This window comes from Sceloporus undulatus, chromosome 5 (assembly GCF_019175285.1).
Source record: "Sceloporus undulatus isolate JIND9_A2432 ecotype Alabama chromosome 5, SceUnd_v1.1, whole genome shotgun sequence".
Classification (NCBI taxonomy): Eukaryota; Metazoa; Chordata; class Lepidosauria; order Squamata; family Phrynosomatidae; genus Sceloporus; species Sceloporus undulatus.
In genome coordinates this window covers 144047985-144063387 of record NC_056526.1, presented here as the reverse complement: position 1 = coordinate 144063387, position 15403 = coordinate 144047985, and the positions used below count along the sequence as shown (strand labels likewise).

At 40.5% G+C, this 15403-nt stretch overlaps 1 protein-coding gene across 1 annotated transcript; it reads left to right on the top strand.

Moving 5' to 3' along the window:
• Positions 1-4189: 4189 nt before the first annotated feature.
• Positions 4190-7391, top strand: LOC121930303 (toll-like receptor 2 type-2). The gene has a single exon (XM_042466461.1). It carries the CDS (start codon positions 4190-4192, stop codon positions 6512-6514), a length of 2325 nt encoding a protein of 774 aa, XP_042322395.1. The 3' UTR covers positions 6515-7391.
• The last annotated feature ends 8012 nt before the right edge of the window (positions 7392-15403 follow it).

Here is a 15403-nt window from a genome sequence, read left to right as displayed (position 1 = left end):
CTGCTTGTTTCATTTCACAAGTGCAGAACTTGTGTTAGCTAGCATGTGTTAGTTTGGGATAAAAGGTTTGCTGAAACCTGTTGAACCGGGGTGTGTGTGTGTGTGTGTGTGTGTGTGTGTGTGATATAGGAACCTATCCCTACTCTGTTCATGTTATTTCTACCTCTGGCACCAAATCTTCTAAGTAGTAATGCCCAGAAACACATTTACTTTGTTAACTGGGGTATAACTGTATATGGAGACGTGTGATGTGGCAGAGTTCAGTGTGTGCGTTCTCCACAATCAGCTGCCGTAGAAGGAGGAATAATTCTTTTCTTTCATCAATTATGGGAAGGCCTAGAGCTGGCTACAGTTGGTCATACTTCTGGTTCTGGACACTTTTGTAACAGAATCCTAGAATCACAGAATTTTAGAATCTTTTAAGGTTGGAAGGGACCACAAGGACTGTCCATTCCAATCTCTGCATGCAGGAATACACAGCTAAAGCACTCTTGAAAGCTTCTCATTCAACCTCTGTTTAGAGACCCCCAAAGATGGAGAGTCTACCACCCTTCAAGGTTGTCTATTACACTACTGAACAGGTCGTAGTAGATCTTAGTAATTTAATGTATCATATATTTCCAAAGATCATGGGAAACTGGGATGTGAAACTCAACTGGGATTCTGCTTTCATATGAAATAAGTGGGTACTATATTGCATAAAAGTTAGCACTCTGTCTGACTTCATTTCTCAAAGGCTTCACATATCCCTCTCTAAACTCTAAATCCAGGATTGCAAAGGATTGTGTGGCAATTAAAGTAGAATCGTTCTGCTATAATTGTGTAGTGTCTAGTTACAGTGCAAGATTGGAGAGTCTATAGCCTTCTAGCCTTCACTCTTGGCTGGGGCTGGAGAAGTTTCATTCCAACTAACTTGGGTTGGGGGAATACAACCCAGCAAATCTGATAAATATAGGCTGTGTAACTATAATGTCAGAATTCACAAACATACAGTCAGCCCTTCTTATACACAGAGTTTTTATACATGGATTCAAGCATCCACAGTTTGAAAATGTTAAAAAAAAGATATAATTTTCAAGTATCAAATCTTGATTTTCCCATTTTTTATAAGGGACACCATTTTGCTATGCCATTGTATTTAATGGGACTTGAGCATACATGGATTTTGTTGTCCATGGGGGATCTTTGAACCAAACCCCAGCGTATAACAAGGGTCCACTGTATCTCTTTCACATATACCACTTTGATACTATTTTAACTGCCATGGGTAGTAGGCTCTGGGTGGGGGGGAACATAGGAAAATTGGGGGACTTCCCTGCCGCCAACCCCCCCCCCCCCCACTATTTTCAAAACATTTTTTTCTGGAAAATTGATTACGGAAGCATTTTTTAGAATGATGAATAGAATAAAATATTTATGACAAGATTTTCATATATTTCCTTCCTCTATATGTGTAGCCTGCATACGATTATGTAAGACTGTGTCTTGCATCATTTCCCATCATTTCAGTTCCTTTTATTGGATTTCCATTTCTTAGTTCTTTTTAGGGCAATGAGTGCTTTATGTCTGCTTGGTTCTGTGGAGGACTAGAGGAGAACAAAGTAATTTACTTTGTTTTAGTAATATTGTTTTTTTAAAAAAAAAAACATGTTTTATTGTTTTTTGTTTATTTTTAAAAAACCCTTTTGACAAAAGCTAAGATGCTCCTTACCTTGTAGCACCATTTGTAACACAACAAGAGCAATAATAATAAGTTAAAATAAATTAATTTCATAATTTCAATCATGTTGGCTGGAATCCTCTATCACAATGTAAGTTATATAATTTTCTGTATGCTTAGCTAAGTAGCAGAGGTACTAAGAAACCCTGTGAGTGAATTGCAAACTTGACTAACTGGACAACAGCAAGATTGCCCAGATGTGGATTGGGCCCAACAGTCATTTTGTTCCCCCCTCCCCCCCCCACAGTACCATAACTGCAGCCCTTTACTTTACAGCATATAGATATGGAACTGCCCAGTTCTCATTCCACCAGATGTAAGGCAACATATGATGTAAGTTTCCAACAGGGTTCTGGCCATTCTGAATAATGTATGACTTTCAGCAGATATGAGATTGTAAACTGGACTTCTTAACTGTCCTTGAGTCAACTCCAACTCATGGCAACTCCATAAATGAGACACTTCCAAGGCCCTCCTCTACCACTCTGCCCAGGCACTGCAGACTAAGAGCTGTGTCCTGCTTGCTCAGTCTATCCATCTGGTATACAGTTTTTCTTTTTTATACTACCCTCCACCTTTCCTAGCCTCACTGTCCTTTCTGCTTTTTCATGATGGCCCACAGCTAATCAATAAACATTGTTGCTGTTGTTGTTGCTTTTTCATGATTCAGCCTTCTTATGATGTGGCCAAAGTATGACAGTTGCATTTTAATCACCATGGCTTCCACAGAAAGTTGCAGCATGGTCTGTTCTAGGACTCATTTTCTTTTTGGCCATCTATGGTATCCTTATCACTCTTCTCCAGCACTGGATCACAAATGAGTTGATTTTCTTTCTATCAGCCTTCTTCACTGTCCAACTGTCACGATTATACATGGTGATGAGGAATACTACTGTTTGTAAGTTGGACTTATGAACTTGGTTACTGATGAGTGAATGTGACCCCCCCCCAACTGAAAAAATGACTGTTTCAGCCAGGGAACACCCCAATCAGAGAGTTTCTGCTGGGAAAGGAGCCCGAGGGGGCTCTCCAACTGCTTATTTTAAAGGCACCCTGTGACCAGGACAGTGTTGTAGATGTGATTTCCCAGTAACCTGATCTATGGTGTCTTGTGAACCCTTTGGTTGGGGTACACCTTGGCTGAAAAGATTAGTTTTAGGGGTAACATTATTAAACACAGCTACAGTGATGAAGCTCAGTCATCATAGTTACATATGATAATGCAAGACTTTGGCTTATACCTTCAATATATCAAATTAGTATGCCAAGCCAAGTTACATGTAATGTATTTTTGACCCCTAAAGCAGTAGTGGTCAACTATGGTAGACTAGGGGACTACATTAACATCCAGGAGATTTTGGAGAGGCACACTCCAAATGCTACCTCAATTTTGCCTGCAAACAAAATAATAATAATTATTTTGTCCAAATGCCATTTGAAGTCATGGGATCATGTTTTGGGGGTCTTACTGAGACTTTAGAGGGCATTCTGGGACATTTTCTAGGCAAAAAAAGATGTTTGGCAAAATTTCAGAGGTCCCAGGCCCCTCCCACCAGATGTAGTGGAAATGCACTCCACACTCTCTAAAAATCCTTTAAAATATATATTTTAGGGGTGCCCCAAGGACCATAAAAAGGGCCTAGGTAGCCACATGTGGCCCTCAGACCACACTTTGTCCACCCCTGCCCTAAAATAACAAAGTGGCATTCAGTCTGTAAAGTGTGCTAATACTGCAATTTTTCAGTGCCAATGTTTTTTAAAAAATGCCCAGGGGGAAAACCCCCATCTTTTTCTTTCCCCCATGGCTTCAAAATTTCCAGAAAGTTTACATCTCTCACCACAGGTGCATGCTATGGAATCCTGGGATTTACAGCTTGATTTGTACTAGAGTTTTCTGGTACAAAGGTTTAAATAACTCATGAAATTACAAACCCCAGGATTCTTTAGGATGGCAGTTAAAGTGGTATCAAACTGCTATAACTGTGCTGTTTGAATGAGGACTTAATCTATCAATCTAAACAATGGTTTAGAAAAATGCCGAGGTAGCAGTGTTGACATTAATGTGCTGATATAATATGACTCATACACAATAGGGGAAAGGTGTTTTGTTCCTGGGTATGACCATCTGGAAGGTGTTGCCCCTGTGCAGGATCCTATTAAAAGTGACTCTATAGTCCAAAATTCCCAGGGAGTCCACAAAACCAGTAAATATGGTGTTTATATGAGAGATGAAATGAGTTGAAACCCTAGAACATAGCCTGATTTTTCTAGTCAAACCTCTATCAGTGAAACATCTAATCATACTTGATACAGATCATATCAAAATACTCACATAGTGACAGGTACTTTTACTATGAAACCTATTCTATTGTTTTGATTTCTTTTCTTATTGTAAAACCTCTTTCTTTCTTTCTTTCTTTCTTTCTTTCTCCCCCCCCCCCCCCCCTTTTTTTTTTTTTTTAGATAACCATGATTCCAGTCTGGAACTTTTGGATCATCTCTGTTGCTGGAGCTTTGAGTCTTTTAGCCCAAGAGAACTGTGTATTTCAGGCTGCCTCTCGTTTATGGAACTGTTCTTCAAAAGCTTTCAGTGCAGTTCCGTCTGGTCTAACAGGTGATGTCTTGGGTCTGGACTTGGCCTTCAACAGGATCAAGCAAGTGAGAGGAGCAGATCTAACGTTTGCAGTCAATCTCCGGATTCTTCTGCTCCAGTCTAATCTAATCCAAACAATAGAGGAGGATGCTTTTCACACTCTGGTAAAGCTGGAGCATTTGGATTTATCAAGGAATAAGCTGACTCGCTTGTCACCCTCTTGGCTTAGATCACTTTCTTCCTTACAGAAGTTGAACATTGAGGGGAACAACTATTCGGAACTTGGGGAAACCCCACTGTTTTCTGACCTAAAAGGTTTGAGGTTTCTTTACTTGGGAAATGTTGCTCATTTTTCTACTTTACGGAGACAAGACTTGGAAGGCATTTCTACACTTGAAGAACTGGAGATAGAAGGACCAAGCCTCAGCCAATATGAGCCAGGAAGTCTTCGATCAATTGAGCTGATAAATCACCTTATTTTGAATGATCCCTCGACCACCTCTTTCCCTTTGCTTATGAATGATGTTAGGACTTCTGTGATGTGCCTTGAACTGAGAAATATTCCAAAACTAAGCCACTATTACTATCAGGCACTTTATGAAGTCACTGCACAAAAGCTTGTGTTTAGAAATATTGAAATTTCAGATCGGTTTGTTGTTCATATTTCTCCCATCCTGGCTTCTATGAGTCAACTGCATGATTTAGAATTGGCAGATTGTAGATTTCAGGGTATTGGTGATTTCAGCGATATTCAAAATTTTTCACAGACCCTGCAAATAATAGTAATCAGAAATATATCAGTTAATGCGTTTTATTCATTTTCAGATCTTACTACTGTAATGTCTCTGGTTGAGGGTATTACTAGTCTCACACTTGAAAATGCAAGAGCTTTTCTGATGATCTGCACACTTGCAAGAAGCTTCCACTCACTGCAGTATCTTGATCTCAGTGTAAACTTGTTCCGAGATGAATATTTAGAGCATACACTGTGTCAGGGTGCCTGGCCTAAGTTACAAACTTTAAATGTCAGTCAAAATATTCTGAAAAAGATTGAGGTAGTATCACGAAGTGCATCACGTGTACTAAATCTTTGTAATTTAGATATAAGTCGAAATAATTTTGAAGCAATGCCAGACATCTGTGAGTGGCCAAAAAATCTGAAATATTTAAACATCTCAGGCTCTAAAGTGAACAAACTCACAGAGTGCCTCCCTCAAAGTCTGGAGGTGCTGGATGTTAGCAGTAATAACCTCCAAGACTTTAGACTGAGACTTCCATATCTCCAGGAGCTGTACCTCCAAAACAACAAACTGACAGCCCTCCCGCTTTCTGCATTCATCCCCAGCATCAGGATTTTGAACATTCGAGGAAACAAAGTATTTGGCTTCTCTGAGCAAGAACTTGAAAACTTTGCCAACCTGCAGACATTGCATGCCGGTTCCAACAGTTTCCAGTGCACATGTGAATTTCTCTCTTTCATGCAGTCTCAACCAGAAAAATCTGACATCTTTGTGGAGTGGCCAAATAACTACATTTGTGATGCTCCTGATTATGTAAGAGGTAAAGAAGTGGGAGTTGCCCAGCTACACCTGACAGACTGTCACCTGGTTTTAGTGATTTCCTTGATCTGTTGCTTGATGATTGTGACCATCCTGATGGTAGCAGTTCTTTGTTACAGGTTTCATGCCATCTGGTATATGAAAATGATCTGGGCCTGGCTTCAAGCAAAACACAAGCCCCAAAGAGCCCCTAGTAAAGACACTGATTATGATGCCTTTGTTTCCTACAGCGAGCAGGACTCTGAGTGGGTGGAGAATGTCATGGTGAGCAAGCTGGAGCAAGCCCATCCACCATTTAAGCTCTGTCTACACAAAAGGGATTTTATGCCTGGCAAATGGATTGTGGACAACATTATTGACTCGATTGAGAGGAGTTCCAAAACTCTGTTTGTGCTGTCGCAGCACTTTGTCCAGAGTGAGTGGTGCAAGTATGAACTTGATTTCTCTCATTTCCGCCTTTTTGATGAGAATAACGACTCTGCGATTTTGATCCTCCTGGAACCCATTCCTGCAGAAACAGTTCCCAAAAGGTTTTGCAAACTGAGGAAACTGATGAATACCAAAACCTACCTGGAATGGCCAAGAGATGAAGATCAGCAACCAATCTTCTGGTTTAATTTGAACACTGCCATGAAATCCTAAGGGTGGGTGTAGATTTCTTGACGATATGAGCTCTGAAGGATATTATGTTACATTATGGGGTTCTCTTGAAAGTATACTGCCTCTACTTTCCCATGAATAGGCTGGATGATAAATGAACATATCCAATATCCAGTCTTTACCCACAATATGTGTCAGTCCTGAAAAATTGCTATGATCTGCCAGAATATGGACACACCAGGTTGAGAAGTATAAAGTACAATATCTCAGTCAGTGATATAGTTCCTTTACTTGTAAAAACTTTATAATATACAACAGAATTCAAACTAATTTAATAGACAGAAATTCCGTCACAGCGTAAGAAGAATATGCAGAGTTAGATGCATAGCATGTTTTCATATAAATGCAGTAGTTGCTTTTATCAGCTCTAATAGTTGTACAACTCTTATCTCACAGATTCTTTTAAGTGTTTTGTAGACTAAGGAAGTGTCTATAGAAGCTGTTTAATCGGGGACTGGTCTGGAGCATTATGATCCAAATTGGCCCCAGACTGGCTACAATGGCCCTCCCTTTCTCTGCACTGCTCTGTCAGGGGAAGGGTGGTGGTGCAATTCTTGGCATATGGACAAATGGCTCAGGCCAAATCAAACCCGATCCAGCAGTCCACAGGCAGAACAAACCCAAGGTCATGCTGGAGTTTCTGGGAAACTTTGGAGTTTCCCCCAGTTTTGCTAAGTTCCTAGGTTCCATCACTACATTCCATCAGGGTTCATCCATGTCTGAATATGCTGGGGTTTTGTCCTTTCTTTCTTTGGTCTCATTCATGCTATGAAATAACCCGGTGTGGGATTACCAACAAACAAAGAACGAACTAAGACAATGGTGTCAGATGTGAGAATCAATCCCTGCTTGTATTGGAATCTCTTGGGAATAAAAAATAATAATCTCTTGCCTGAGTTTCAAAAGTCACAGCTCATACCAGCAATTCACTGTGTGTGTGTGTGTGTGTATTGTCCAATTTAAGAAAAAACACCATCTGGGGAAGCAACCCTGGAGAGGGGGAAGGAGACATGGCAGTAGTCAAGGATGTGCACATGCACCACACAACCTTTTCTGTCTGTTTCCCTGTCTCCCCATTCCAGCTCGGCTCAGCTTCTGGGCACACTGCTACATGCTTTGCCCTGCACCTCCTGCCCTGCCTGCAGGAGGGAAGGGGGGGGCAAGGTGGACAGTGGTGTGCCAGGCATGTAGGAAAGGTGCTGTGGATGCTACCTTCTTGTTCTGGCAGGGCTACTGTCCAGGCAGGGAAAGGGAGGCAGCAATGGTCACTGCAGTGGTGGCAATGGATTCCTTTTCTTTTGGGGAAGGAAAGGAGTCTGTGGCCACCACCACTGGCACCTCTCTTTCCTGGCCCAGCCAACAACTCTGTCAGACCAAGAAGGGACTACCAGGGAGCAGCAGTACCCCACCCTCACTAGTGGTTCCACCAGACAGATGACAGAGGGACCATGGCTGGTGGAAGTGGGCAGCCAGGGCATCTTGAGAAACATGGTGAGTGATTGCCCCATTGGGTGTCACCCTCCTATGATGGTGTCACCTGGTTTAGTCTGCACCCCCTATGACACCACTGACAGGCAGGCTTATATAGGGAGATATGGTCTTTCAAATAATCTGAATCAAGCCATGTAGGTCTTTAAAGGTTATAGCATAGCCAGCATGTTGAATTCTGCCCAGAAACAGATTGGCAGCCAGTCAAGTTGTTTTAACAAGGAGGATATATGATCCCTATAACCTGCCCTACATAGCAACCTGGCTGGAGTTTCTGAATGGTTTCCAAAGGCATCCCCAAACAGAGTGCATTACAGTAATCCAAATGGGATGCAATCCAGACATGTATCACTATAGCCAGATCTAACATTTTAGAGAATGAGTACAGCTGGTGCCCTAGTTTTAGCTGTGAAAATGTACTCCTGGCCACTGCTGAAACTTGGGCATCTAAGCTAATATCTGAGTCCAGGAGCATGTCCAAGATGTGAATCTGAGATTTCAAGAATGAAACTCCATCCAATACATGCTGGATCCCTAGTCCTTGATCTGCCTCTGTTTTAAGTTTCAATTTGTTCGCTCCCATTGAGTCCATTACCGACAGAAGACTCTGGCTTAGTAAAGAAACAGCTTCCTTGGAATAGGATGGAAAGGAGAGATAGAGGGGGGTGCCAGCATACCAGTGACATCCAGTTCCAAAACTATTGATTGGAGTTAAAACAGTGGGATTTAGGCCTATGTGAACTAGAATAATATGGGAAATCATAGCAGATGACTTGGTCAAGAAATACTTTTTTCTGCAGTATATGCCTTTTTTCTATAGTAAATAACATTACATTGTTTCTGCACTTCTAATGATAGTGTTTGCTTTTTTTAATCTCTAAAACATTTCTTGATGAGAGAAGGGGAAGTCTTACTTAATAGACACAATTTCAGTAAAGAGGGGGACTAGTTTGACAAAGCATTTAAAAAGTAATAGTTTAATTTTTTTAAGGCTGCAGAACTCAAGTTGTTCTTTTCTTGGTGAAGCTGAGCAGAAAGCAGGATGTCGACAAATAGCTACACACTGAACTTGCTTTGCATTTCTGGTAATGCAGAAGGAAATTGTGCTGAGCTTTCCTTATTGAGGGAGAAGTTGTGAATGCAGTGCACAAAGTTTTAGACTTTACATTTTAACCATTTCCCTTCTAAACAGAGACCATTATTTATTAAATGACTAAAGGCATTGTCACTGGTAAACAGGGACAATGGGGATTTTTGAAAACCTCATTCATCCCAACATTTTCAGCTGCAGTTCAGTGTAACTTGAAGTGGACCATGCTGATTGTTCTTTGGACCTCACCAATTGCATAACACCCACCATGTATGTGTGTGTATGTGTGCCTTTGACAGCCCCATATATCTCATAGGATTTATTTGGGTGGGGAATCCCCAAAGGTGGTTTTCCAGTTCCTTCCTCTGAAATTTAGCCTATAGTATCTGGTATTCTGTGAAGGTCTACCATCTAAGTATTGACCAGCACTGACCCTGCTTAACTTCAAAGATCAGATGGCATCTGGTGCTTTTAGGGTATTTTGGCTCCATCATATTTACAAATGCAATTAAATCAGAATTTGATTGATGTCTATTCATTTACTAAATGAAGTGATCCACTTTTGGCATAATTTTGATGAGAGTTTGGAATACTAATTTTGAAAAGTAATGGTAACTTTTTGTATATCCCCCTGCAGGTAATGTAGTGAATAAGGCACAAGTCACTGAGTTGCAGAAGTGGAGAAAAAGTGAGATATAAAATAATGGGCAGGGGGCCTCCAAGTTGACCCCAGTCTATGGCAACTCTATCACAGAGTTTTCTTGGCAAGACTTATTCAGAGGAGGTTTGCCATTGCCTTCCTCTGAGGCTGAAGTTGTGCCTTGCTTAAGATCACCCTGTGAGTTTTCATTGCTGAGCAGGGATTCATGCCCTAGTCTCCCAGAGTCCTAGCCCAACACTCAGGCCTCTATACCACAATGGCTTACTAATGTACTCCTTTTGAAATGACTTTTATTTTATTTTTTAAATTGAAAAATACAAAAATGACCAAATGTTTCCTCAAATCAAGTAATAATTATTACTAATCACACAATAACTATTATCAGTTACTACACTGATTTGTAAAAGTAATGTTGCTGCCAAGTTACTCCAAAATGTTACATATTACAGATGACATCATTACTTAAAATCTATTTCTCTCTTGCTCTGATCTGGAGTGTCAGTACTGCTTTTCCCAACCTAGTGTAGTGCTTTGAGTGTTGGACGATGACTCTGGAAATCAGGGCTTGAATCCCTGCCAGATCATGGAAACCAATTGGCAAAGACAAACCCCTTCCGAAGAAAATTTTGCTAAGAAAATCCCGTGATAAGTTCACCTTAGTGTCACCATAAGTTGAAAACAGCCTGAAGGCACACAACAATAACCATTTTCCCCCAATAACACACACACACTAAAAAGGCTTTATTCGTGTCTCCAGTAAAACTATTTCTCCTATTATTTCATCTTTCAGTTGCCTCAGTTCTTTCACACTGGTTTGGTTATATTGAGTAAACCAGGGTAAAAGCTACAGGGGAAGGCAATGGCAAACCTTCTTTGAGCAAATCTTGCCAAGAAAACACCATGATAGGTTTGCCTTAGGGTTGCCATAAGACAGAAACAACTTGAAGGCACACAACAACGGTCATATAGAGACATTGCATTTCTTTACCAGAAAGCAAAATGTCAGCTCTTAGACTGCCACCTGCTGGATAACATGTAATAATAATAATAAAGTTTATTTATATTTCCTGCCTCTCCCAAGGATCAAGGAGGGATTACATCAATAAAATAATACAATAGATAAAACACTAATACTGAATTTACCACATTCCTATTAGTTCTCTAAAAAGCAGTTCATCAGTAGCCAGTAATCATAGTTGAGAGTGAAACATCATCATAAGCTTTTATATGGAGTCGGATGGATAATCCTGCTACATGCTAAAAGTAATTTTAAAAAAACAAGATTTGCAGAACCCTATAAGATATAATCAGATGAAAGGAAGCCATGCTTGAGTGTTACAGCAAAACAAAAAAACAGGCTTCCAGTACCTTAAAGATTAACATGTTTCATTAAATTCATGTCTCCAATAGATTATGCAGCAATAACCTTGTTAATCTTTAAGGTGCTGCAAGTCTGTTTTTGTTTTGCTGTAACAGCCAAGCATGGCTTCCTTTCTGTAAAGCTGATTATATGCCAATTATGCTTCATTTAAATGCATAAAATAAAGTTATGCTTATGAAAACCATGCCATTAAGTTTTTATAAAGCATAAGTATCAGAGAACATCACTATCTCCTTTTAAAATTTTCAGGTGGCAGCCATATGTATATGTTTATCAAACCAAGTGATTCAAATTAGGTGATTCCAACTAAGCCAACATCCTCATGGTAAGAGCTGTTCAATAGTAGAATAGAACAGAGATGTTCAGGATATCTGATATGGAGGACCAGTAAACCCCCCCCCCCCGTGTGCCATGGATTGGCACCAAATTTGTTAACATTATTGTTTCTTTTGTCCCTGGGAATTTGCCATAGATCAGCCACCAATGGCTCAGGGAGCAGGACTGATCCTCACTGTGAATTGCAGTGTGCAGTGGCATACCCATCATATTTAATACCCACTGCGGATTATTTCTAACATCACCTCCTATCTACAAATTTATATTCAGTTATACAGTAACTATGAAATGAAACTATTAATAATAACTAGAAAAGAAACACACACAGTTAAGCACAGAATGAACTCAGGCTTGCTAGAGAGATTAAGAAAAATAAAAAGGCCTTTTTTTGGATATGTCTGCAGCAAAAAAGAAGAAGAAGGAAATGCTAGGGCCACTGCATGGAGAAGATGGCAAAATGTTAATAGGGGACAGAGAAAAGGCAGAATTACTCAACACCTTCTTTGCTTCAGTCTTCTCAGAAAAGGCAAAGGGTGCTCAATCTGAGGAAAATGGCTCAGAGGACAGAATAGGGGAAATTCAGCAGAGAATAAGTAAAGAAATAGTACAGGAATACCTGGTTAATCTAAATGAATATAAATCTCCAGGACCTAATGAACTACATCCACGAGTATTAAAAGAGCTAGCTAATGTAATATCGGAGCCATTGGCAATAATCTTTGAGAAGTCCTGGAGAACAGGAGAAGCCCCAGCAGACTGGAGGAGGGCAAACGTTATCCTCATCTTCAAAAAGGGGAAAAAATAGGATCCCAACAATTATCATTCAGTTAGTCTGACATCAATACCAAGAAAGTTTCTAAAACAGATCATTAAACAGAGAGTCTGTGATCATCTAGAAGGCAATGCCATAATCACAAAAAGTCAACACAGGTTTCAGAGAAAGAAGTCATGCCAGACAAACCTGATCTCTCTTTTTTTATAAAATTACCAGCTTAGTAAATGAAAGGAATGCTGTGGCTATAGTATATCTTGATTTCAGTAAGGTCTTTGACAAGGTTCCCCATGACATTCTTGCAAACAAGCTTGTAAAACGTGGGCTAGACAAGGTAACTTACGTGGATTTATAACTGGTTGACTGGCCGAACTCAAAGGGTGCTCAACAATGGCTCCTCTTCATCCTGGAGACATGTGACCATTGGGATCCCACAGGCCTCAGTCCTGGGCCCAGTGCTATTCAACATCTTTATCAGTGACTTGGATGACAGAATTGGGGGCATACTTATAACATTTTCAGATGACACCAAATTAGGAGGAGTAGCTAATACTCCAGAGGACAAGATCATAATTCAAAATGACCTTAATAAATTAGAAAGGTGGGCCAAAGCTAAGAAAATGAAATTCAACACGGAGAAATGTAAGGTACTGCACTTAGGGCAGAAAAATAAAATGCACAGATATAGGATGGGGGACACCTGGCTGAATGAGACCACATGTGAAAGGGATCTTGGAGTCCAAGTAGACCACAAGTTGAACATGAGTGAACAGTGCGATGCGGCAGCTAAAAAGACTAATGCAATTTTAGGCTGCATCAATAGTGTCTAGATCAAAAGAAATAATAGTGCCACTGTATTCTGCTTTGGTCAGGCCCCACTTGGAATATTGTGTCCAGTTCTGGGTGCCACAATTCAAAAAGGACATTGAGAAACTGGAGCGTGTCCAAAGGAGGGCGACAAAAATGGTGAAGGGTCTGGAAACCATGCCCTATGAGGAAAGACTTAGGGAGATGGGGATGTTTAGCCTGGAGAAGAGAAGGTTAAGAGGTGATATGACAGCCCTGTTTAAATATCTGAAGGGATGTCATATTGAGGAGGGAGAAGTGATAAACACACAAAGGTGTTTCCCTAAACCAAAAGGTCCAATTGGTGAAACAAAAAGTTTAGGGGAAAGTGGTAGCAGAACAAAGTAAAAAAGGCTTTGTTAACCAATGTAATGGCAAAATAATAATGTAAGAGATCAGTTTTGCCAATAGGCATAAAATACTGGAAACTAGAAGTCCCAGGTGACATACAAATGTACAAATACAGATAAAACCAGTAAGATATCAATAAGGGCTGTTTGACTGTGGAACGCTCTTCCTTGGAGTGTAGTGGAGTCTCTTTCCTTAGAGGTCTTTAAGCAGAGGCTGGATGTCCATCTGTCGGGGATGCTTTGATTGAGAGTTCCTGCATGGCAGGGGGTTGGGATGGATGGGCCTTGTCTCTTCCAACTCTATGATTCTATGATTCTTTGAATCTGTTGAACTAACATGGTAACCCCCCCATATTTTTAAAAAGCAAAACCTCTCTCTCTCTCTCTCTCTCTCTCTCTCACACACACACACACACACACACACACTAACCCAGATCAGCTTAGTTTACTAGACCTATCACTGTTGTTGTTAACTGCTCTTGAGTTAACCTTGACCCTGTGGATGAGACATCTCTAAGATTCCCTGTCTTCTACTGCTCTGCTCAGGCTCTGCAGGCTCAGGCCTGTGGCCTCCCTGATCAAATCTGGTGGCTGGTCTTCCTCTCTTTCTACACATCTCGTTACCTTTTCCAAAATCATTCTCTTTTGTAATGACTCGTGCCTTCTCATGATGTGGCCAAAAGTATGACAGTCTCAATTTTATCATCTTGGCTTCCAGGGAGAATTCATGCTTGATCTGTTCAGTGTCTATCTTTTAGGCTATCTGCAGTATCCTCAGCACTTTCCTCCAGCACCACATCTAAAATGAGTTGATTTTTTTCCTATCAGCTTTCTTCACTGTTTAGCTCTCACATCCCATACATGGTGATGGGGAATACAATGGCTTGAACTATCATTGTTTTGATGTTCATTATTATATCTTATCAGTCCTGAATAGGAATCCAAGGAAAAGTGGAGTGTGGCTCAAATGGCCTCTGAGAGTGATACAGGAAGAGGAAACACTGGATTGTTGTACAGATGGTTGTACAGGCAGCTGTAGGCACAGAATTACCATGTGTCAGTTGGATATTTATATCATGTTCCATTTCCTAAAGGGATACTTAACATGTCCACGTGAAGTACAAAGAGTTTGATTGTTTTCCCATGGAATTAACAAAAAGGGAAATTTTGGTAGATAGTGTGAATTCCAGATTAACAAAACAGTGATTCGATATGGGACAACTCCATATGGGTAGGGAAGTTGGCTGGGAACAGAGCATGTGGTAGGTAGAATGACAGAGGAACAGAGCCTCCCTCAATCACAGTTACTGCTCACCTGTATGTTGGGATTCAGGAACTTTCATGGTCCCTATGTTTTCCATAAATTAGGGACTCTAGTGGGCCTTTAGTATCTGCTAAGGTTTGCTTCCAGGACCCCCTTTAGCTACCAAAATCCATAGATGGTTAAGTCCCACAATGAGGCAGTAATTTGGTGTCCCTTATATAAAATGGCAAAAGTTTGTTTTTTGGATTAAAAAAAAATATTTTCAATCTATGGATGTTTGAATCCGCTCATGCAGAATCTGTGGATATGGAGGTATGTAGGGATCATAAATACTGTTTCACATTCATACCTAATTGTGAATTCCAGTCATGATTGTTTTAAAAAATCAACAAAACAGTGCAACACACCATTAAGAGCCCATTATAGTCAATTCTCAAAATTCTGATGGAATAGGTCTCCAGCAGGAGAGCGAAGACAGAACCATCCTAGCAGTTGCTAGGAAAGAAGTTCAAATGTTTGGAAGCAACTGCTTAGAAGGTCCCTCTGTCTTGTTCCTGGTAAACTCGTTTGAGAAGGTGATGGGACAGAGAGAAGGACCTTTTAGTTGATCTTGGTTGATCTTAGTTGAACACGTTCATATAGGGAGATAATCCTTCAAATGCTCTGAATCTGAGATGTATAGG

What these genes read in the sequence shown, in the direction of transcription:
- LOC121930303 (XM_042466461.1), top strand. Translation starts at nt 4,190, where the DNA reads ATGATTCCAGTCTGGAACTTTTGGATCATCTCTGTTGCTGGAGCTTTG.